Genomic DNA, 24371 nt, shown 5'->3' with positions numbered 1-24371 from the left:
GTGGGGAAGTGAATGATGGGGCAAGGAGGTGGTGTTTGGTTTTTGTTTGGTTTTATGACTGAGCTACTTCATTCATTTATGTAAGTGGCTCCTGTAGGTGCGTGGGTTCAACATCTGCCGTAAACTGTCAGTGTTTCACCAGAATATTAACACTAGGGGCTATTAAGCCTCTGAACTCTCTACCATTAAACCTAGAAGGGAAGCAGGAAGAGGGATTGAAGACGAAGAAATCCAGACAAAAGGTCTTCTGCCAAGAAGCTGGGAGTCAGAAGCAAGCAGGGGACATTGATCCAGAGAAGATCCATTTCTGATTGCAGAAGTCCCAGACGTTAAACCATTTGCCCAATGTCCCCAAGGGCATGGAGAGACATCCCTTTGTAAAACCCAGCACAGAGCCTCCCAACATTGGAGTTAAAGCTCTTCTCCCTCCCTGCGCAGAGTGGATGTTCCTTTCCCTTTAAACCTGTGGCATAAATGGGCTTACCAGGTTTACTCTCAGTCCCACTTGAAGAATCGACTTGAACTGATAGTTCCAAAAATAACTTGACAAAATTATACAGGAAAGCAAAAAGGAAACAATTTCAGACAATCAAAGCAGCATGACATTTGTCAGGTTGACTAGATGCAGGAATCTTCAATTCTGAGAAGCCCACAAAGACAGGTCTTCCTGGGCCTTCAATTTTTGACACCACTTTAGCAGTGGGGTCCTGAGGGTGGCCCGAGGAGGTCTCTGAGCTGTTGTCATTTGTTTAGAAGCCTGAGCAGAAGGTGTGTGTTTTCACACAGCAAGTCTGCCTCTTCATGCCGAGGGCTTTTGGTTTTGCTGAGCTCTATACCTGGTGACACAGGTTGGTGGAGCAGGTAGTGTGTAGCATGAAGGCTGTGGGGACAAATGGCAAGGAAGGGGGGTGGGAATCACTTGTGATAAGATATTCGGGAGCAGTGAGAGGAACCTAGAGAATCAGCACGGCCTGGCCTGCAAACCCTGCCTCTGGTCTCTGGGGTCTGGGTGACACTGTGGACTTCTCATTGCCCAGGAAGCTGGATATCACGCTAGTTAAATGTTGACTTTGGGGCCAAAATTTGGACTTAATTCTGTTTCTGTCTCTTATTAACGCTACGTAACTTTGGGCAAATTAAACTTGTTGGGCTTTGATTTCTGCCTCTGAGAGGGAAATAATAATGTCTACTTTATAGGAATGTTACAAAGTTAAATTAGATGAAACACGTAAAGCATTTATCACAGTGCCTGCCATTATAGGAGCTTTAGATAAGTGACATGATTGTTATTATTTGTCTCTCTGGGTATTTGACTCTCTCTGAAAAGATGGCCAAAGGCCCTTGTTGAACCTTCTTGATCCTCTTAACAACTGTTCATTTGGTCCCATTGTGGGGTAGTTGATGTCCATTTCATCATTGATTTGGTTGATGTGTTAGGGGGTCCTTGGCACTTTTTTAAAAAGTTTGTTTTGAGGGAGAGAGAGAATCCCAAGCAGGCTCCACGCAGCACAGAGCCCGACATGGGGCTCATTCCCATGAACCGTGAGATCACGACCTGAGCCAAAACCAAGAGTCGGACGCTTGACCGACGGAGCCACCCAGGCCCCGCAATGGGATCCTTGGCACCTTTGTGCCTCAGTGACGAAATTCTACTTCTAGACATTATCAGCCCACTCATCTTTGGAGAGTTCAAATAGGCAAGAACCTGACTCCTCAAACAAGGAAAGAGATGAATCCATTAGCCCAACATAAAACTGCTTAATTCTGGAATTGATTGCTCACAGACCATGTGAGTTTCATTTGAAAGTCCCTTTTCCTGTTATGCCGAGTCCCCAGAGTAAATGACCCACCTCCCTCCCATCCTTAGGAGACACTCTAGCTCAGAGTTAAGAGTGTAGACTCTGCTTGTTTCTTGAGTTCTTGGTGCCTCAGTTCACTCACTATAAGACGAAGATGATCCACCACCAACTGCTTTCAGTTCAGTGAGTTACTATGTGTGCACATGGCACACAGCACCGACCGCTTAGCAGTCGTGAATGATGACTACTGTTTTTCTCCTCCACCTGTGTCCCTCCTTTGCTCTGCCCTCCCTGTGATGTGCATCATCAATGCCATCACCAAGGCCAGGCACTTGGGTCTCAGGTTCAAAGTGCTTTGCTTAAGCTTTCTTCATTTTGCTCACTCAGGCTACAGGGAGGAATTATCTATGCTGAATCCTTTCCATGTGCCCACCTCCATTTTCTTCTTCCAAACATACCAGTATTGCCCAGAAGCTAACATTAAGGATTTTGAAGCTCTCAGAGACCTGGATTCATGTCTTAGCTCCCTCACTTTCTGGCTCTCTGTGCCAAACTATAACCCCTCAGAGCCTTAATTTTCTGATCTGTGAAATGAGATACTACTCATCTCAGGGTATTGGTGAGGTTTATGTGAGGTGATCCTGTAAAACTCTTAAAACAAACAGTAGCTGACTCATAGTAAGTGATCAAACAGCACTATCTCCTTATTGCACCAGGCCACTTTCTAGGTGCAGGTTCCACCCTGCTGAGCGCTCATCTTGCATGGCCATCCACGGATGGGGAAGTGGCGCAGGCTGTTGAATTGAGTCCTCATATGCTGTTTGGTTTCTTTCCTAGGAAAAGCACCTCACTTTCTGCGGCTCCAGAATGTTGAGGTGAATGTGGGGCAGAATGCCACGTTTCAGTGCATCGCTGGTGGGAAGTGGTCTCAGCATGACAAACTTTGGCTCCAGGTAAGAATGGGAGTGGCCCCCTGTGTACACCTGTCCATGCCTTGGTAAGGGAAGAAAGTGTGTGCTGTGATGAAAGGCTTGGTGGGTGAGAGGAGGGGATATTTTTTATTTACCTCTGCTCCTTAGATGATACTCTGCATCCATGATTTTGTTAGATCTTAACTCTAATTCTGTTTTGTGGGCACCAGGATACCCATTTTACAGAAGGAGAAGGTGATACCACAAACATAAAAGTGACAGAACTAGAATTTGCAACTATGACCTTTCTAAGCTGGCCTCTAACAGACTTTGTCCATTAAGCCCAGAGACACAGGGCTAAGACAAACTCAGTACTTTCGATTCTGGCTATGTGGAATCCTAAAATCTTGGGTGGAGGGAACCTAGCTGCTACTCAGTGGTCCACCAGATTCCTATTTGTTCCTCCACAGCCTTCTGGTGAAGTCTTATAAAATCACCCTTTACCAGAATATTTCACTAAATGAGCAAAGCCATCTCTTCTTTGGCTGAATGAGTCCATCAGGAACGTCTGCTGGAAATTTGTTCTGAGTTTGAATCTGTCCCACTCGTAGGTCTGCTCGTTAGCCTTACTTTCAAAGCAAGATAAAAGACAATCTCTTTTAGTGGAGGTAGGGGAAAGGATGGGACCTAGAATTAGACGCAGATTGTTACAGCATCAGAGATACTCCCACGGATGCTGATGTAGAAATACCAAGGGCTAAGGCGGCACAGAGAGTCAAACTGCTGTTCAGTGAGTAGCCACCAGGCACATGCGGCTGTTGAATAGATTTTGGTTTTGTTTTTTATTTTCTATTTATTTATTTTTAAATGTTTATTTTTGAGAGACCACGTGCCAGCAGGGGAGGAACAGAGAGACAGGGGCAGAGGATTCGAAGCAGGCTCCATGCTATCTGTGTAGAGCCCCACACAGGGCTTGAGCTCACAAACCATGGGATCATTACCTGAGCTGAAGTAGGATGCTCAACCGACTGAGGCACCCCGGTGCCCCTGTTTTATTTTTTATTTTAAACAGATTCATTGAGGTATAATGGAGATACAGAATTTAAAGTGTGTAATTTAATACATTTTCACATGTGTGTATATATGTGAAACTTTGATTACAATCAAGGTACTAGACATGGCCATCATGCTCAAAGTTTCCTCGTTCCCATTTGTAATCCCTGCTTTCTGCCTTCTTCACTCTTATCTGTCTCCAGGCAATCACTGATCCACGTTCTGTCACTAAACAGTTGATTCTGAAACTATATGGGTTTGAACTGGGTGGGTTCAATTATACATGGATTTTTTTCCGATAAATACAGTATAGTTTTGTAAATGTATTTTCACCTCCTTATGATTTTCTTTTCTCTAGTTTCCTTTATTGTAGGAATGCAGTCTATAATATAGCATACAGAACATGTGTTTATTGGCTATTTTATCAGTGAAGTTTCTGGTCAACGTAGGCTATTAGAAGTTTAGTTTTGGGGGAGACAAAAGTCATACATGGATTTTTGTATGTGTAGGGGTTCAATGCTACTAACCCACATTGTTGAAGGGTCAAGTGTATATTAATTTACATGTTCTAGAATTTTCTATAAACGGAATCACACAGTATGTACTCTTTTTTCGCTCAACATAATTATTTTGAGATTCATCTCTGATATTGTGTATGTATATAGTTTATTTAAAAACTTTTCTTTGTGGAGTAATATTCCATTGTGTGAGGATACCATAGTTGCTTTATATATTCATCTGCTGATGATATGTGGGTTGTTCAAATACTGGTTATTTAAAAATAAGTTGCTGTGAACATTCGTGACTTGAATGGACTTAGGGGCATATGCTTCCATTTCTCTTGGGTAGAAATGGAATGGCTGGGTCATATGGTGGATGTATAACTTCCTAAAGAACTGCTTAGCTCTTTTCCTATATGGTTGTGCCATTTTTCACTCCCATCAGCAGTGTATGGGAGCTATAGTTGCTTACCAATATCCTTACCACCACTTGGTATGATCAGTCTTTCTGGTTTTAGCCATTTGAATAAGTGTGTAGTGTTACTTCACTGTGATTCTAGTTTTCCTTTCCCTCATGACCAAGAATGTTGAACATCTCTTCATGTGCCCATTTGCTTCCATTTGTATGTCTTCTTTGGTGCAGTGCCCGTTTAAGTATTGTGCTCATTTATTATTGGTTTGTTTGCTTATTATTGCATTTTGGTAGTTCTTTCTATATTCAGAATACAAATTCTTTGTCAGATACATGGTTTGCAAATGTTTTCTATGTGTGGCTTGTCTTTCTATTGTCTTAACAGTAGCATTGGAGGAATAGTTTTTAAATTCAGATGAAATCAGGGGTGCCTGGGTGGCTCAGTCGGTTGAGTGTCTGACTTTGGCCTCAGGTCATGCTCTCACGGTTCGTGGGTTCGAGCCCCGTGTTGAGCTCTGTGCTGACATCTCAGAGCCTGGAGCCTTCTTCAGATTCTGTGTCTTCCTCTCTGTCTCTCCCTCCCCTGCTTGTGCTCTGTCTCTGTCAAAAAGAATAAATGTTTAAAAAACATTAAAAAAAAAATAAGTTCAGATGAAATCAAATTTATCATTTTTTTTCTTTTTTGGATCTTTTCTGGCATCATTTCTATGAAATGATCTTTGCCTAACCCCAGGTCACAATGATTTTTTTTTGTTTTCTTCTAGAAATTTTATAGTTTTAGCTTTTACATTTAAGTCTGTGATCCAGTTTAATTTTGCATATGGTGTGAGGTATGCATCAAAGTTTGTGTGTGTGTGTGTGTGTGTGTGTGTGTGCGCGCGCGCACGCGCATTTGGATACCTCAGTTGTTGTGGCATCATTAGTTGAAAAGAACATTCTTTGCTGTACTGCTTTCATCCACATATGTGTGGGGCTCTTCCTGGGCTCTTCTGTTCCACTGATCTCTTTGTCTATACCACTGTCCCACTGACTTGGTTACTGTAAGCTTTATAATGCGTTTTGAAACCAGGTATTGTTAGTCCTCCGGTTGTGTTTCATTTTCAGAGTGATTCTGGCTATTCCAGGTCTTTTGCATTACCATAGGACTTTTAGAATCACTTTGTCAACTTCTACAAAAAAAGCCTGTTGGGATTATGATGGGGATTGATTGCATTGAATCTATAAATCACTTTTGGAGAGAACTGACATCTTAGCAATAATGACTTTTGTGAGTATGAACATGGTATATTTCTTCATTTATTGAAGATCTATAGTGATTTCACTCAGCAAGGTCTTGCAATTTTCAGTGTATAGGTCTTACACATTTTTTTTGGTCAGACTTATCCTTTTTGGTCTAAAAAGATCTCAATTTCTGACTTTTCACTGCTAGTGTATAGAAATACAATTGATTTTCGTATATTGATCTTGTATGCTAGAACCCTGTTAAACTTAAAACAGCTATTTACATTTAAATTAATCAAAATAAATACAATTCAGAACTTAGAAGTCCAGTCAAACTAGTCACATTTCAAGTGCACAGTAGCCACATGCATCTGGTGGCCACCATGTTGGGTGAGCAGAGACAGAACATTTGCAACATTGCAGAAGGTGTTACTGGAGAGCACAGCTCAAGCTCCAAGGAAACAGGGATGTTGTTTAGAAGAAACTAACTCCAGTTACCTCCACCTTCATTTATTGAAAGATCTCCATCATGTTTTCAGGCTGACTTAGCGTGAATGTTGGTCCCTAGCCCATTCGGAATCATCTCTGCACACTTTGATGGGATTTGATAGCATTGCTTCTCTTCTTGGATTTGAACCTATCTCCCACAGTTTGGAAAATCCCTGGGTGAAATTGCACCTCTAGGAGCTAACAGTTCTTTCTTGTTCCTTAGTGCAGTAGAATGAAAATAACAGTGGTGCCTGAACCTCCTGTTTCCTTGGGCTGCCTGCAGACCCCAAGAATCCTTATAAACTTCAATGTGTCACTTAAGTATTTAGTGCTATTTACTCTTTCAATTGTAAATTTGTATTAAGGTGCATCAGGCTCTCAAGAAGCTTTGTCATTTCAATGGCATTGCCCCAGTTGGGTCAGGAGACTGATAAGGAACAATCACAGTATTCTCAGCACCTTTATTTAGCTTTTCCAATTATTTTATGATCATAATTGCTACATTTCTGAGTTGCACGTCCTAAATCTTGGGTTTGTCAGTGGAAGGGTGTTAGAATGTAATAGAAGTTTTGAAGAAAATAGAAACATATGGTGCGGAGCTCTTCCACACCTCATATACCTGCTTTTCAGTGTAAACCAAATCTTAAGTCACAGAATGTTTTTCAGGTGGCTTACAGTGGCACATAAAGCATGACAAGATATCATAAATTAAAAGTGAGGTGACACAAGATAGGAAAAGAAGACCTTGGAGCTGGTCATAATGTTAAAACTGCGTTTCTCCACATCTGTGGCTTACCGGTGGGTCACAATTGGAGGCCCCAGTACCACAGCCGCCAACGGAATAACTTGTCAGACATACAGTTCACGGTGTCCACAAGATAAACACAAACCAATTTCTCGGGAAAATTCTAACTTGTTCACACAGAAGCCAGATAGGAATTGTTCCCAGGAGTCCTCATAAAGAAAACAATGTGTGATATAAGGAACACCGTTCTCCACCACAGCCTTATTGAGGGCACACAAGTGACTTTCTCAGGCTTGTTTCCTATAATGGTGCTCTGTACAAGAGTAGTTTGGGGAGGTGGTCGAAGAGGGAGGGGTGGGCGTGGGCAGTGCAATATGACAAAGGTCCCCAATTCTCTGCTAAATCCATCTCCATCCTGGGATACTTTAAATATAGGTGGTGAGTGAATAGATTCAGTAGCTATTCCTTTAAGGAAACCACTAGAAATACTGTCTCCCTCATCTATATTTCAGGAAATATTGGGAGGTAGATGGTTTATCCTCTGCTCGCCGGCAAATGTCTACTTGGCTGGTTAAGTCCAGGCTTGTATTCAGCAGTGTAGCTGGAAGTAAGTTAATGTCTTTGTACAAAATATGAGGCCCCTGTCATAACACCTGTCACTCAGGATGCCACTGTGTCCTGATCTAAGACAGGCTAAGGCAGTAGTGAATTTCTCATGATTTGGCTGCTTTGGATCTCTTCCAGCGCCTAGAGGAGTAGCAGCCTGCAGACTGGCCGGAGTTCTGTTCCACATATCAAGGCTGTTGTGACTCAGCCTGAGAATCTCTGAAGCAAGAGAAACAGGCATGTTGTGGCCAACAGTCTGCCTTTCAACAATGCTGTTTCCTTCTGTAGCTTCCAAGATATGCTGAGGAATCACTAAGCCACCAAAGATGGAAACATTTTTATCCACCAGTTTTCGGTCTGGGAAATAAAGCCAGTGACTTTGTTTCCGGAATAGTATGTTGGTGCCCCCTCTCTCTGGCAATGTTTGGGGAGTGGTCAGTGGACTCCTAGTGTGAGATAAATCCCTATCATCTGTGTAGCAGAGAATGCTTGCCTTCCTTTCTGTCCAGTGGGGCTCTCTAGCTTGCTTATCCTTAAGTGCTTTCTGATCATAAATTAATCAGTTAAAAAGGAAGACCAGCCCATACCCCTGTTTTACTCTCCCCTAGAAACTTTATATGCTCTTTGGAAGCATATAAAGCTTTTGGTGCGGGCTTTCATGGAATTACATTGCAAGCTCTACCTAAGAATCAATGGACAGGACCTATGCGAAACGTGTATCCCCCAGCCTAGAACAATGAGTCCCTCAGGGAAAAGGCTGATAAAGGCCGATCAAAGTTACAAACAAACTCATCTTGTTTGGGACAGATTTCTCCTTGAGGAGAAGAATATAATGGCATGGCCTCTGGTGGAAGGGGCCTCATTTATAACTTGCTAATTTCTTAGGTGGTACATTGGCCTGAGGAATCCAAACTTAGAATTTTTAAGCATTTTTTAAACAAGTAGATGGTTTGCATTCTGCGTGGAATGTCTAGTAACCAAAGCAGCCTACAGTTCGGGGAGCCCTTTAAAAAAACAGAACAATTGGGACGCCTGGGTGGCTCCATCCATTAAGCATCCAACTCTTGAGTTTGGTTCAGATCATGATCTCATGGTTTGTGGGATCGAGCTCCATGTCAGGCTCTGTGCTGACAGTGTGGAACTTGCTTGGGATAATCTCTCTCCCTCTCTCTGCTCCTCCCGTTTGCACATGTGCTCACTGCCTCTCAAAATAAATGTTAAAAGAAATAGAGAACAGTGTTCAGGGTACAGCTAGGTGGAAGTGTGCTGACAGACTATCGGTGCATTGAAAATGTGCCTGGGTACATCTTTTCTGGAAACGAATTGGGCAATAGATAGCTAAAATCTTAAATGAACATACTCGTCCAAGAAGTAATTTTACTTTTGGGAATTTACCTAAGAAAATAACCAGAGGCAGAAAAAAATTGATGTATTCGCGAGTATGTTCAAAAGGAAGAAACCTGAGAAAAACGTGAATGTCCAGCAAAAGGGACTGATTAGGTAAATGCTGGAATGGGGTCATTAAATAACAGATTATAGAAGTATATTTAATGCCATTTCCACTGTATGTATTTAAGTGAAAGGAGCCAGTTATAAAACAATATGCTTGGTATATTTTTATCAAAAAGTAAACATGTATGAATGCATATTTATGCACACATCTACATACCTATGTAAATATGCACATATTAACACTATAAGGCAAGTTATCAGGACATTCAGTAATTGATTGTGATGGTAGATTATGTATGCTTTGTATTTCCATCTTTTCTGTTTCCTCCAAATACTTTGAAATGAATATAGGTAACTAATACAAACAGAAAAAAGGGTAGGCACAGCAGAGTTTAGAAGCAGCAGTGCATCTTCCCCCAAGGGTAAACTTAGCCTCAGCTTCCCCCCACACGCTCATCACCACTAGATATCCTTTATCCAAGAGGATGTTGGAAATACCCCGTGTGTGTCAGCTGGTCTTTATGGAACGCTGGGCTCTATGGGACTCCGTGTGTGAACTTCTCGGGGCTCCACAGCAGGCCCTGTCAGCCCCACCACAGGGCTTGTTTCCAGGCCTCTCCACAAAGGATTTGCTTCCCCATGGGTTTGTACAACAAATAACATTTGACAAGTCCCAGAAATGAGGCCGTGAGTCCAAACGTTTGGAAGAGATCTCCGTAGGGGCAGCATGTGTATTTAGGCGCATCACAGGCACTGGACCGGGAGCAGACCCTAATCTGGCAGGAAAAGGCTCTTGCCCTGTGAGCTCATCAGCTCGACAGCAGGCACGCCAGGGCTGATGAGATAAGCAGACATGTCAGTCCTTTCTGCAGCTGATTTTTCCAGTAAACTTGTTCCCCTGCTCCCTGAAGGGCTGCTGCTGGCCCAGGGCTGTGAGTGTGCTGGACCCAGCTCCTCCACGTCCTGCCCACACCTGCATCAGGTGTCTGTTCCATGTGGAACTGCTGTTGAAGACCTAGTGGCCACACAACAACTAGACAATGATGGAAAGTGAATGATAACACAACAGCTGACATGTGTAGCACAGTTGGTTACACGTATGATGGACTTAATTCTCATAGCCAGGCTTCCTGGGAGTTGCTTCTTTTAGCCCCGTTTTGTAGATGAGGAGGCTGTCTTTGAAGGGGGTCAGTGAAGTCCTGTAGGTCATGAGCCGTGGAGGCAGGATGGGATTGTCAGTCTGTGTCACGATCTTTGGTCTTGAGCATCTTTTCCTGGTCACCTTGTAGACCCGACACTTATGTCACCATACCAGCCTTTCTTTCCATACAGGTGGCTTCCTATTAAAAAAAGATTCATTTATGTAGCACGTATTTACACACCTCTAATTGGTACTGTACTAGATACTTAAATAGGTCTGTGGTTCTCAAAATTACAAAAAAAAAAGTCAAAATGTAAGTCAAACCCTTAAGTCATACCCTTGGTTTTTTTGTTTTTTGTTTTTCAAATTGTTCCTGTTCATTCTTCTCCCCTTCGCTCCGTTTCCTCAGTATGATGTCTACACTTGTAGTGTGGCCTTCTTCAACTCCCACTTCTTCCCAGAAGTGGCCCTTGTGAAAGTCACCAGTGCTTTTCTTGTTGATGAAGCCAGTCGTGGTGATGATGATGGTGATGATGCCTTCAACTTTTCTTTCAGTGTTTGATGATGCTGACTGCCCCCCCTTCAAGTTCCCTCTTGGTTCCATGAAATCATTTGCTGACAACCACGAAGGGTCTGAGAGTTTACCTTAATTGCAGGCTAACAAGTTAGCCTACACAGCTTCATAGATGCTGGCCGAAGATGTGAGACTCATGGGTCAGAGATCAAGGACTTTATTAGTCACCGCACCACATCACACAGCATGACCTTCATGTTTGCCCCACAGTCTCCCCCAACCCCTGCCAAGTCCAGTGAGAATGACATGGGGGTGGGTCTGGGTCGGGTTTACATACAGTGGGTCTGTGCCACTTTTTATTGTTAGCTTTATTAAGATCTAATTTATGAACCATAAAGAATACTAGCAAGTCTAGAATTCAGTGTTTTTTAGTGTATTCGCAGTCATGGCATGGTCATCCCATGCTTTTCTTTTCACCTGCAGGTGCCCTAGATCAAAAAATAGCTCCTTTAGGGCAACTCGGGATGAAATTCTAGCTGGGCTTTGGATCTACAGAAGGTTGCATGCTCTCAAATTCCTCTGCACCCAGTGCACCGACCCCTCCTCCCTCATCCTGTGCAACGCATCTCTGAGGATTGTAGCTAACTTGGACCTGGAAATCTCCCTTCATGCACTAACTCTGTCTTGTTCACTTCCTAATACCCTTTCCTCAGTGTCTTCCCTCAGCCTGTCCTCAGTTTATGCACTTGAGGATTTGGTCTCCGCTCATCCCGGCCCTAGCACGTGGGAGCTGAAGGAGGAGCCGGGAGTGAGCAGGACCTGCTTCGTAGAACTTAACCATCTGACAGCAGACACAGACATGAAGCAACTAACACAGAGTTAAATATTTCGGTGTAAATGTGGCCAGGCTGTTGGGGAAGAGTGGGTCTGCTGGGTAGGGAGTCGGGGGGATCATGAGTATCTAAGAAGTGGCTTTTGATCAGAGTTCTGAGAGGGGAACTTGAAATAGTCAAAGGGAGATAGAGGCACCCAGGGAGGAGGCACGTGGGCTAGCCCTTCACCACCTGCCCATCCTCTTTGCTCAGGGCTCAACACTCCCTATGGGGCTTATGCCAGGACGCTCCTGACTCTCCAGGAACTCTGGACCCAGAGATTCACCCCAAGTGAGCAGTCAGCCATGTGTGCATCGGGCCCATGGGAGGGCTTCAGCATAGCTAATCACAAATGATTTATGTCCACTTCTATTTCTTCTAACTTTTAATAAAAAAAATCAAAAGCTATTGTTTAGAGACTGCCAGAGAGGTACAAATATGTTCTTAAGAGAATCAATGAGTCAGATTTTAGTGAGTTTCCAAATGTCATGCCATTGAAGCAGTATGACTAGAAGTGAAAAGAATATTCATTACAAGTGAATTGTGAGAATTTCACTTAAATATTCCCTAGCCAGGAGATTTCTGGAACAATTAGAATAATTTTCAGCTGGAAATACTGGGCCTCATTTTCCGTGTGTGTGTGTGTGTGTGTGTGTGTGTGTGTGTGTGTGAGAGAGAGAGAGAGAGAGAGAGAGAGAGAGAGAGAGAGAGAGAAGCACAAAGCAGCTCAGAGAAGGCTTTCTGGACCCTGTATTAGAGTATCTCCTATAAAACAGCCATCACGTCTGTTGCACACAGCTCCCTTTTATTAAAGACCATACTGTGCCCACTTCCACCAATCACAAATCAATTACAAGCCTGCATGCTCTCTCTGAAATAATGACAGCCATTTTTGCAGGCTATGTCTTATCTCTCTGTGAAGGGAATAATGCCATGACATAGGAGCAGAGGGGAGGGGGAATTGCAAAATGATGAGGCCATTAGAGATGCCTCAGTAGCTCATAGAGTAGTGTGAAAACAGCAGATCGTCCGTGGCATCCGGTGTTTCTGTGATTTCCTCTCTAGGTAGTTCCTGAGGATAGGTCTTGCCTGAGGGTGGAAGGATGCGTGCATGCTAGGGTCAGAAATACTAACGTGTGGGTATTTGCAACACCTGTTCTTGCAGAGAGTGTGACTCTCAAACAATGTAAACAAACAAAAAGCTAAGGAAAGGTGGAATTTGAGTTGTTGTAAAAGAGAGACCAGCAGATGAAAGTGAAGAAAGAAAAACGAGAGATTTCAAAGGAAGCTGTCGCCATGATGAGGGAGGCATGAGTATAAAATGGGATTAAGCAGGACGACAGCTTAGCTTAAACTATGCCTTTGTTCAATTAAGAAGATATGCACCCCCTGGATTGATGAATTGGGACTAAGGTTCACCTTCTGGAAAGCAGCATCTTTGTGGGCTTAGAGCTTGGCAAGCAGACAAAGCCTTTGGGCAAAGAAAACAGATAACCTTCCTCCAAGTGGACTCAGTGAGCTGGTGGTCTGGACTGGTCTGAGCAGTAAAGCATGAGCTGGATTTGAATGTCACACCAGTGGCTGGGCATCTTTGGTGCAGTGACCACTTGTTCAACCACAGGAAGTGGCCTGGATTTAAGGGATGTTTCCATTCCCGTATTATGAGGTATGGTTTGGCTTCTTCCTTTGCATTCAGGGACTTAAGAGGACCATAATCTTCAAGTCTTGGAGACCTAGGACAAAGTGAGCAGCATCAGCATCACTAGGGAACTTGTTAGAGATGCAGATTATCTAGCCTCACCCCTGACCTGCTGATTCACCCTGGAGGTAATTGCAATGCCTGCTAACTTTTGAGAACCACTGTTTTAGACTGATGAAGCTGGGTTAAGAAAACCTTACCTGAACCTAATAACATATCAGGTACGCCATTGCTTAATAACGTATTCAGAGAGTCTGTTAGCCAAGGATGTGGGACAATGCTTGGGCAAAGCATCTTCACATAGATATTTCTGGATTAGAGACCACTGAGGTTTCCAGAAAGCTAGGCATCTGGGCTTCTGTTACAGCATTTCCCAAACTGTTTTCTCTGGAGCAATCGTTTCCTGCAAGATGGCAGTTGATGTTCTTTGAATAATCTGCGTACTCTACCCTCCTTTCTCAGAGTCATTGTGAACCATGTGTTGTCATATATGGATGGTGTTTTGGCAATGTGATTTTAAAGTCTCATTCTCTGGAATCAGATCACCTGGGTCCACTCTGTAACTTAGTCACTCAGCAAAGTCATATAAGGACGTGCTAGTACTCGTGTGGTTGGTTCATGGACTCTTCCCCAACAGACTCACTGAATTGGAATCTGCCTTTTTAATGAGATCCCCAGGGGATTTGTATGTACAGTAGTTTAAGAAGTACTATTCGTAAAGCATGTTGCTTGACCTCTCTCTGCCTCGGTTTTCTCACTTGTAGCATTTTTTTAATGTTTATTTTTGAGGGGCAGGGGAGCCAGAACCTGAAGCAGGCTCTAGGCTCTGAGCTGTCAGTGCAGAGCCCAATGCAAGGCTTGACTTGCAAACCATGAGATCGTGACCTAAGCCTCAGTAGGCTGCTTAACTGACTGAGCCACCCAGGTGCCCTGTAAAATAGCATTAATAGGGCTTATCTCATGCTTTGTCATGCATGAGAAGCACCTGGAGGGTTTGTTAAAACTGAACTGGGCACCTGGGTGGTTCACCTAGTTAAATGTCTGAGTCTTGATTTCGGCTTAGGTCATGATCTCTGCTCTGGTCATGATCTCGAGGTAATGGGATTGAGCCCTATGATGGGCTCCGTGTTGAGCCTGGAGCCTGCTTGGGATTCTCTCTGTCCCTCTCTACCCCTCTCCTGCTCACACTCTCTCTCTATTAAATAAATATACTTAAAAAAAAAAAACAACAACCCAAAACCAAACTAGAATGGCTCCACCCCTAGAGTTCCTGACTTAACATCTAGGGTGGGGCCAGAGAATTTGCATTTCTAACAACTTTGCAGGGGATGCTCATATAGTGGATGTGAGACCACATTTTGAGAGCCAGTGTTCTGGATCATTCTAAGAACATAGCTTTTTCCATGCTGACCCTGTTGTCCTTCACGAAGCATGGTGTTTCAATACTCAACTTTATGTGTATAGTTTACCTTTTTTGCTGTTTTGTTGGAATTAATAACAGAGTATGTCAGGAGGAAAAAACTCAGATTGCCAACCCCAATAAACAATATCTAGAAATGGATATCAGCCCTGGGATTCTCTTTAAAATGTGCTTTTCCAACAACTATTCAGGTGATGGTGATGGCCCAGGAACTTCACCCTTGGAGAAGTACTTTCACAGAGATTTTTAAAGGATTAAGTGAATTCTGTCATGTAAGCCAGTTAACACAGTGCCTAGCACAGATTGTACTTAGAAAACGTTAATGTGACTTTTACTTAATATATGCTCAGACAAATCCTGTTAGGTTAAATAAAATATTTATCAAACTCAGTCATGGAACTCTTGATTCCTGGGAGATGTGTTGACTTTTGGGGGAAGTAGGGTGTGATTGCAGGGGTGCTCCAACTTTCCCACATAGGGAGTGTTCTCTGAAGTCCGTTCTCAGCCTGGTCCCCCCCACCCCACCCATTCTGGCTTTTTAAACATCGATTCTGGGGTAGACTGCCAGCAGATCTCAAGGCAGTGGCTTTTGGGACTTCAGGAGACCCTGCGTTTGAGGTACCATAGGAGGAGACAGAGATGGGAAAGTGCTGGGTTAGAGTGGATGCTATTGGTGTTTGTGATGGTGTCCTTTAAGAGCCAGCGCCCCCCAGTCCTAAGGCACTGGGCAGTTGGCTGCTATAGGCTCACAGCTGCCCCTTCCCCAAAGAACTGCCCTGGGGCTAATGGGAACAATTTTCTCCTTTTCCCACCTGGCAGGTCCTGACCAGTGACTGACTGACATGGGCTACCAGTCCTGGCTCCTTGCCTCAAGCTAGGATCAACTCTGGTACATTTAAAGGCTCCCGAGGTCCCATGGAGTCAGGCTGAAGCTGGACTAAGTTTTGATAACATTCTTGCTAGGCTCCTTTTCTCACTTTGTCCTTTACCCGCTTTGTTCTCAGGACACTCGGTAGGTCACCATGTCTCAGACTCTGCTTCTGGGAAACCCAGCCCTGTCAGTGCTCACTGGGAAATTTATCCAATTTGCCACGGACACAGAGGGGCTGGAAATGACTCCATGTTAGAATAACGGACATAGGTCTGAAGGAAGAAAGGAAGTGTGCCTGAAATTTCAGAGGAAGGATATACTTACATGTGCAAAATACCATAGGAGTCGAAAGAAAGTTTCCAGCGTGCGGGAGTGGTGACCTGGGGGTCTGACAGATTCTTCCCCAGGCTTCCACCAGCATCATCCTTGCCTTGCTTCTGTCTGGCTTTTCCCAGGACTTTGGCTTCTCTTCTCTGTCATCCTCTTTCCTAGCACCCGGCATCTTGGTTGGGAGGATGTACTCTCCCACCTTGTCCCTGGGCTGAGGTCCATTTCAGGTTCTTGGCATCGTGCCGCTCCATCCCTCCCTGTGCCTACTCAAACCTGCTCATTTGCTTGTGGGTCTGTTCCTGGTTTGATGAAACCTCCTCTTGTTTTCTCCCCTTGTGTTTTCTTTTCTGCCTGTGTCTGGGGCTGAGACAGTGACTGCAACCTGTGCTGCTTACGTACGCCCTCTGCGTCAGTCCCTTCTCCACGCTGCCACCGTGTTCTGGGCCCTGAGCTTGTCACAATGCCTGGTCTTCTAGAATCTCTGCTGATCTCGGCTCCTGGGTTGCTGCTCATGTCTTGATGTCCAGCACCTCCTTGCCCTTCCACCTGGGCTCATCTCTCTGAACTTAACCTTCATTTCTCCTTGCCTGGGGTCCATCACCGTGCCATTTCCCATCATGGCTCTGGGCCCTCGTGCCCATTCCTGTCCTGCCATTGTCTGCTCCCAATATGACAAGTGTGATTATCAAAAGGCCTATTTTCCAGAGATTTTATAAGACAACCTGCAATTTCCTATCCTTCGATGGGAGAAAGCCTGGTAGTTCGGGAACTAAAGAGAAAAATGTGAATTATTCAGGGGATGCACTTCTTCTCTGGTTCTACTGGAAGCTGACATCATTAATAAGAAAAGTAAATAATCCTGGAGGTTACAGCAAAATAAAATTTGAACTAAATATGAAAAAGGAACGTTTTGCACTCAATCAGCCCTTTACTGTTTGTGTTAGTTTCTTATTGCTGTTGTCACAAATTAGGCAGACTTAGTGGCTAAAAACAACACAGGTTTATAACCTTGCAGTGGTGGAGATGAGAAGTCGGAAATGGCTCTTCCAGGGCTACAGGGAGGTATTGGTTGGGCTGCATTCAGTCTGGAGGTTCTAGAGGAAAATTCACTCCCTTACCTTCTGGAAGCTGCCTGCATTCTTTGGCTCATGGCTCCTTCCTCCATCATTAAGCCGTCAGTTAATGTCACTCTGTCAGGATATGGACATTTTAGGGAGCCATTATCCTGTGTAACCCACTTTTCATGGTTAATTTGGAGAGCTCTGCTCCTGCCAGAATACTCCTTTATGTGCTGTTTTGTACCCCTTCTCATTTATCCATCATGATAATGTCATAAAGGGGGCACCAATATCAAATCCATCGTAGGTATGAAGAAATCAAAGCTAAGAGAAATGAAATCACAACCCAAGGCTGCACATATTGGGCATTTGCTTGCATTTGTCTTATCATTTCCTATCCTGTCTTTCCCTACCTCCAGCCCTGCCCTCTCTCTGAAGTACCTAGCCTCATGGGAGCTCACCTGTGACCCCTGAGGGACCAGCCACATCCAGGAGAGAGTCTGCCTGGGCTTAGGGAACAATGGTGGCCCAGGAGTTTTATATCAGATTGGTTTGTTTGTTTATTTATCAGCACATTTTTTCCCTGGATTTTTTAAAAAAAAATTTTTTTAATGTTTATTTTTGAGACAGAGAGAGACAGAGCATGAATGGGGGGAGGGTCAGAGAGAGAGGGAGACACGGAATCTGAAACAGGCTCCAGGCTCTGAGCTGTCAGCACAGAGCCTGATGCGGGGCTCGAACTCACGGACTGTGAGATCATGACCTGAGCCGAAGTTGGACACTTAACCGACTGAGCCAGCCAGGGGCCCCTCCCTGGATGTTTATATACTTCTTTATCCTTAGCATCCAATATTTTTATGAAGTAAAATGTGTACCTCAATTGTTGTGGTCTTCATAAATTCTATCAAGTAGATAATAGGCCATTTCAGTCTGGAGATTTAGGTCTTATTTTCACCCAGGAAAGTGAGCTGATAGATGTTGGGGTATGATTTGATTTCCGTTCCCTCAGCTTCTGTCTTCAGGAGTACCAGTTATTCACCTGGTGCTTCCTGGTCTGGTGTCTGTTTTCTTTGTCAGTTTGCCTTCCTCCTGTCCTTTTATCTGTGCCTTTTTTTGTGATCTGCCTGTCCAACCCCCCTCCCCCCATCACTGTTTTTATACACTGTTGATTCTACTGTTCACTTCCTGTGCCCTTGTGAATCCTGCAAATGGCATCATTTGTTTCCCATAATTCTTTTGAGGTTGATTTTCTTTCTTCGTACTTTTCCTTCTCCACTCACCTCTTGAGTCATGGTCTGTAGAGTTCATGTGCCGGCCTTGCTCTCGGTGTCTCCCTTCTTATCCCCCCACATTTCTTCACTGTTCAAAGCATTGGAGGTCGGAGGAAAAGCTCTGTGTCTGATGAGCTGTCTTGTCGGGACCTGTGCATTTTTGCTTGTTCCCCCTCACACAAACATCCCTTTGTTTACCCTGTCTGTGCCTTTTTTTTTTTTTTTGGTCCTCAGCTAAGAAATTGGTGGCAAATAGATGGATCTTGGCTATGCCCGTTACCCACCCTCTTCCACATTTGGAAATGAGGGGGTGAGGGGTGGGGAGTAGTCACCCCTCATCTGAACAACACATGGTATCTGTAGGCCATGCTCTGCCGCCAGGTGGCCTGCTTTCAGATCCCAGCTCTGCCACTTGCAAGCTGTGCCAGCCCAGGCAGGTAGGTGCTTCTCTGAGCCTCAGTTTCCTCCCATAAACAGTGGAGGTAATAGGTCATGATCTCACGAGCCCTGTGTCCGGCTCTGTGCTGACAGCTCAGAGCCTGGAGCCTGCCTCAGATTCTCCGTCTCCCTCTGCCCCTCCCCTGCTTGTGCATTGTCCTCCTCAAATATAAATAAACGTTAAAAATTTTTTTTAAAAAAGAAAAGAAGAGATCAAAGTGTTAATGATGATATAAGTCAGTTAGATTAGAAAATACCCAGAGCCTTGTCACTCCCTTTCCAGGTCTGAAGGGCCTGCTCAGTAGTGAGGAAAATGGGCTAAATCTTTTGGTGACTCATCTCTTCTGAGGCCTTTCCCTGGGTTCAGCCAACGTTTCCTCAAATGAGGACACATTCCTGGCATTTGCCAGAATGCCCTCTACTTCCTCCCTGCACTGTTTTGGGAGAGGGAATTGTGTCTGGTGTCTGGTCAGTTCTCATGGTGTGAGCAGGTTGTTCCAACTCTTGCAAAAGCATGTCAGAGCATGCGGCAGGAGGTGGGCAGACTCAGCCCTGATGAGTGCTCCCTTCGGTGGATGCCTTGTATCGTTCTTGTTCGGCCGTGTTGCTTACTTTCTGGAATGGGAGGGGGTTATGGCTGCCCCTCACACTGCCATGCTTTTACAAAAAACCCACTTATTTTATTACTTTCAAGTATAGAAGCCATATTTGAGGCAGAAAGTCCAGAGAATGCCAAAAGGTAAAAAAGAAGAAAACCATCACCTGCAGTCTCCCTGTCCAGCCTGGAGCCGGTCAGATCGAGGCCTTGGTTTCTCTGTGTTTCTTGGCTTTTTGCTCACTGCCCTCCCCTGCCATCTCATTCCCTTGGGACAGCTGAGCACAGTAGCTCTACCCTCTCTCATATCCCAGTCCTGACATCACTGATGGGTCCGTGGATGGATGGAAGCAGGTCACACGTATGCTGGAAGCATTTACTTTGGACAGGAAGTGAAGATCGCTTCGTGGAAGTTTCCGGGAATGGAGGATGCCATAAGTCCTAAGGTTTTCTGAAATCCAACTAGACAATTAAAGCACTCAATTTTACTTTGGGAAAAGAAAATTAAATGAAGGCAGTGAGGATGGGGTCTTGGTGAAAAGACGCTTGACCTGAAGTTGGAAAAGCTGGCTAAGGCACTTCCTGGCTTTGCCTGTTTACTCAGCCACACAGACATTTGGATTCTGCTAAGAAGAGCAGCAGTAATACACATGTCACACGAGGTTGGGAGGATTAAGAAGGAGATTCAGGGTCTGGCTCATAGTAGATGCTTAATAAATATTCACACATGCTGCCTCCTCACGCACGAGCCTTACCAGTTAACTTGCTGCTGTTGAAGGGTCTCATTCAAACTCAGAATATCACACCTGGGATGTAGCATGGTGCAGACAGAAATGCTTGTGCATCCATCTTGATTCTAGAAATGGTTACCAAGTCTGGAGGTCGGGCACGGTGCTGTAGATGCAAGGGGCAAAGTCATGCCCTTGGGGAGCTCATAGTCTAGTCTCCAGTGGGAAACGTGTGTAGGCAAAAATGCATGGAAGGTTTGCACCATACAAAAGAGAGTGACTAGCTTCCAGAAGGTGGTATGACAGGGGAACTTGCTAGAGATGGTGATGGGCTGAGCATAGGTTTTTAAGGGTGAGGGAGTGTCCCCAGGCAGACAGAAGGTTCCAGGCAGGGGAAACAGCAAATGCCAAGGAGGAGACGTGCCAGGAAGCCCCCGTCCACACCATGCCTGGGGACACAGATAGCCTGTGTGTGGTTATCAGGGCACCAGCCATGGAGCTGGGGGCCAGGCTGTTTGTCACTTGAGGGCCTATATTTTCAGGAACCTACCTGAATCTGTCTTTGGGGGAACCCTGTGGGCTCTGCTTAAGAGATGAAGGAAAATGGGAGGAAGGCAGGCAAGTGCCAACTTTAGACGCAGGCCAAGCAAGGAACCAAGGTGTTGAGAGAAGACCTGTGCCCTGTATTGCCATTAGGCACCTGCATTCTTGAATCGGCTCCCTAACAAAGTTTATACCTGCATTAGATCACTTGCAAAAGCCAGCCACGGAGACCCCTCCTTATGGAAAGCCTTGGCCCCAGGGGTGTGGGGACAGTTGGGGCTTCCCAGCTGGAGGTCACCTGGTGCCCTGTGATGATATGGTTTCTGCTCTCCCCCCCTCCCTACCTCTGTCCTGCAGCAATGGAATGGCAGGGACACGGCCCTCATGGTCACCCGGGTGGTCAACCACAGACGCTTCTCAGCCACGGTCAGTGTGGCGGACACTGCCCAGCGGAGCGTGAGCAAGTACCGCTGTGTGATCCGTTCTGACGGCGGCTCTGGTGTGTCCAACTACGCTGAGCTGATTGTGAAAGGTGAGTGCCCCCAGCGCGTGCTTCTCCTGCAGGCCTGATTTCAGGGGCTGCTGTGGCCCCATCCTCAGAGGGTGCAAGGAACTGAGGTGCCTGTTCTCATCTCCTGCTGCTCCTTCCTGTTATTTGAAGGACACAAGATTTCCAGTCCCCCGTTCCCACACTCTGCAAAGAAAGAAGTGAAGTTACTGTAAAATCATGGAATTTTGCATTATTCTTCCAAGTTGAGCCTTACTCATAAGGTCCACTTGTGCAAGCCTGTGGGTCTATAACATGGAAGACATCTCCAAATTTGGCTTTATTTTGCATTTAAAGTTAGAATGAGCCAATGTCCTTGTGTTTTGGTTGTGTTCTGTTGCCGTGTTCAGAGAATAGAATTATTTCTGAGGGATTGTTTATTGAAAATTCGATGTAATGACAATATTTCAGAAGGACTTCTGAAATAACCCCCACCCTACTGGCCTTGATTCAATTCTTTTCAATTTTCTTGTTCTTGTTCACCTTGAGGTATTGTTGACATGCTTTACATTAAAATATGCACATTGCTTCCTTTTCTGCTTCCTCCAAGGAGCCGGATATCACATTTATTTTTGAAAGCCTATATAATCTTTGTTTTAATGCTTAATGGTTGTATACTATTTCATCAAGTGAATCATCCCATTTCTTAAAACCTCCCTATTTGTAGTCATTTAGGTAATTCCAGGTGTTTTCGTTTTTGTTTTATCTTGCCTTTGTGCATCAATTAACACCTCAATGGAGTTCTTCCAAAAGAGAACATTTTTATTCCATTGAACCAGATGATTTCCTTGGATAAATTCCCTACGGGTAGAGTTGGTAGGGCCAAAGAATATGAGCATCTTTATGGATTTTTCTTTGTGTCGTAATACTGCTTTTGCAAAAAGTGGTTTGACAGTTTACCCTGGAAAAAAGTAGCATATGGATGTACTCATTTTCCAGCATTACGTTCACCGATTAAAATTTTAATATAGCATAACTTACTGAATGAAATAATGAACCTATTCATCTTCTGCTAGCTGTAGAATGATACCCAGGGTGTATGAAAGTGAAAACCTGGATCGACTCCCTAGAAGTCTCCTGAGTTGGTTTTCTGGGACAAAGTATGGGTTCGGGTGAGGGCCTTGACCTCTATTTGCTGGACCCCATGTAACCGAGATAGCCTTGCCTGAACCTAGATTGGGGGTTATAGTCTGAGAGTTTCTCTCCTGGGCTGTCCTGACTCTAGATGGATATTCACACAGCTGACCGATTGTTATCATTCAGGTCTTAGCTTGAACATCCTCATGCCATCTTCTCTGAGAGAATGTCCCCAGCCCTTGTGCTGCTGGGTGCTCTTTATCGTGTCACCTTGTGTACGTGTGATTAAGTACTTATCACACTTCAAAATTTTATTTTTCCTTTATTCATGTTCTTGGTAGTTCTCCATCTTGCCCTTTAGAAGACGATCTCTGTGAGAATCGAGGCATTTTTCATTTTGTTCATGGTTCACGAGGTCCCCAGACTTAGCCACGGGCATGGCCCAAGTGCTGAGTTTGCCCAAATACAAAACTGCCAGCGTTCAACTGTTTTGACCTGCGCGGTTGGTCATTTTGAAAGGCTCAACCTTTCGAATCTTAAATATTTCGAATCTTAAATATTTTTCGAATCTTAAATATCTATTTAATCTTAAATAAGATTAAAATACTTATTGAATGATGGATGCGTAAATGAGTTATTGGCCTCAGCAGGAACTCATTTCATCTCCATAATGCCATGTACACTTAAGCTGAAGATCAAATTAGGTAGTCATGAACAGAACAATCAACAGAGGGAAAAATCATCTTAAAATCATTGACATTGAGTGCCATTAATACATAAAAGAAAGCATCATTTCAATCACATTAGGCTCATATGTCTGCTGTTTTGGTGACATAAGATTGATTTTGGTAACACAGTGGCCTCTGCAGGCCTTTCAGGCACTAGGTGAATATGTAATTTCCTGAGCCGCCCCCTGCAGAAGTTCATTATATCCCTCCTGTGGCAGCCTCCTGCTCTGCGGTGGGGACCCACCAGAGAACAGACTGTGTTTGCTCATGCTTTCTCTCCACAGCCTTGCCCACACCTTGCAGGTGCCTGGCACCAGGCCGGTAAGGAGGTAACAGGATGAGTGAGTGGGGCAGCTAGTGTAGCACTCTGATCTTTTTGCACAATTGGAATCAGAGAATGCTTGGTTTATTCTTCCTTTCCGTCCCAGTTGTGGAGGAGGAGATGTGGGTTACCAAGTCCCAAAGCCTTTGGGACTGAGGATGGCATCTCCATGGGGAAGCATCATTGCCTTGGTTTGAAAGGGTGGTCAGGGTTCATTGGGACAGTGATTGATCCTTTGTGGGCTGTGCATGGGCTGGGGTTCGGGCTTCTGTGGAAAGAGTGCACTGGCCACGTTTCTCACTATGATCCAGGAGCCCTGCTGCCCCCAGTGCCTTCACCTACAGCGCTCGCTGTTCTCTTTTCAGGGACGTGCTGGGTGTCCTCCTTCAGAGGTCTCCTTCACAGTGCGCCTTCTCTGCAACCTGCTCCCCTCTTACTACATCTTGAGAAAGGCTTTTATGGCAGGTGCCTGGGTGGCTCAGTCAGTTAAGTGTCTGACTCTTGATCTTGGCTCGAGTCATGATCTCACAGTTCCTGAGTTCGAGCCCCACATCGGGCTCTGAGCTGACAGCACGGAGCCTGCTTGGGATTCTGTCTCTCCTTCTCTCTCCCCTTCCCCCAATAACACAAGTGCTCTCGTGTGCACGTGCTCGCGCTCGCTCTCGCTCGCTCTCTCAAACTTGAAAAACAAAACCTTTTGGGATAGCACTTGTTTGTAGCGACCATTATTTTTCCTTTTTTTAGTTGGTGGCAAGCTAGAAACTGAGCCCCTTGAATGTAGAAGTCATTTCACATATGTGATCTCATTTAGTCTTAACTATGGCACTGTACCTTAGTTTTATTTTAATTCATTTTACAGCGGGGAGAACAACCGCAGCCAGGTTGAGAGACTGTCCTAAGGGGCAGAGCTGGGGTTCCGCTGGGTGTTGGCTCATGCTATTTCAGCCATCTTTGGACGGCCTCAGGGTTGTGACCTTGTTGGCACCTGGTGTCATGATGTCAAAAACAGTGTTGAAGGCAACCAGACTG

The 24371-nt window shown here is 44.7% G+C and overlaps 1 protein-coding gene across 16 annotated transcripts in view; it reads left to right on the top strand.

The window, feature by feature from the left end:
- PTPRT (protein tyrosine phosphatase receptor type T) overlaps positions 1-24371 on the top strand; it is a 1082577-nt gene that overhangs the window by 377081 nt on the left and 681125 nt on the right. For all 16 annotated transcript variants that reach the window (XM_058685649.1, XM_058685643.1, XM_058685647.1 and 13 more), the window contains 2 exons: positions 2637-2752; positions 21026-21200. In XM_058685649.1, coding sequence (XP_058541632.1) covers positions 2637-2752; positions 21026-21200 — 291 coding nt within the window. The remainder of the gene's footprint in view (positions 1-2636; positions 2753-21025; positions 21201-24371) is intronic.

This window comes from Neofelis nebulosa, chromosome 9, assembly GCF_028018385.1.
Source record: "Neofelis nebulosa isolate mNeoNeb1 chromosome 9, mNeoNeb1.pri, whole genome shotgun sequence".
Lineage (NCBI taxonomy): Eukaryota > Metazoa > Chordata > Mammalia > Carnivora > Felidae > Neofelis > Neofelis nebulosa.
Note: the sequence above shows the minus strand (reverse complement) of the source record. Positions and strands in the feature narration are given on the sequence as shown.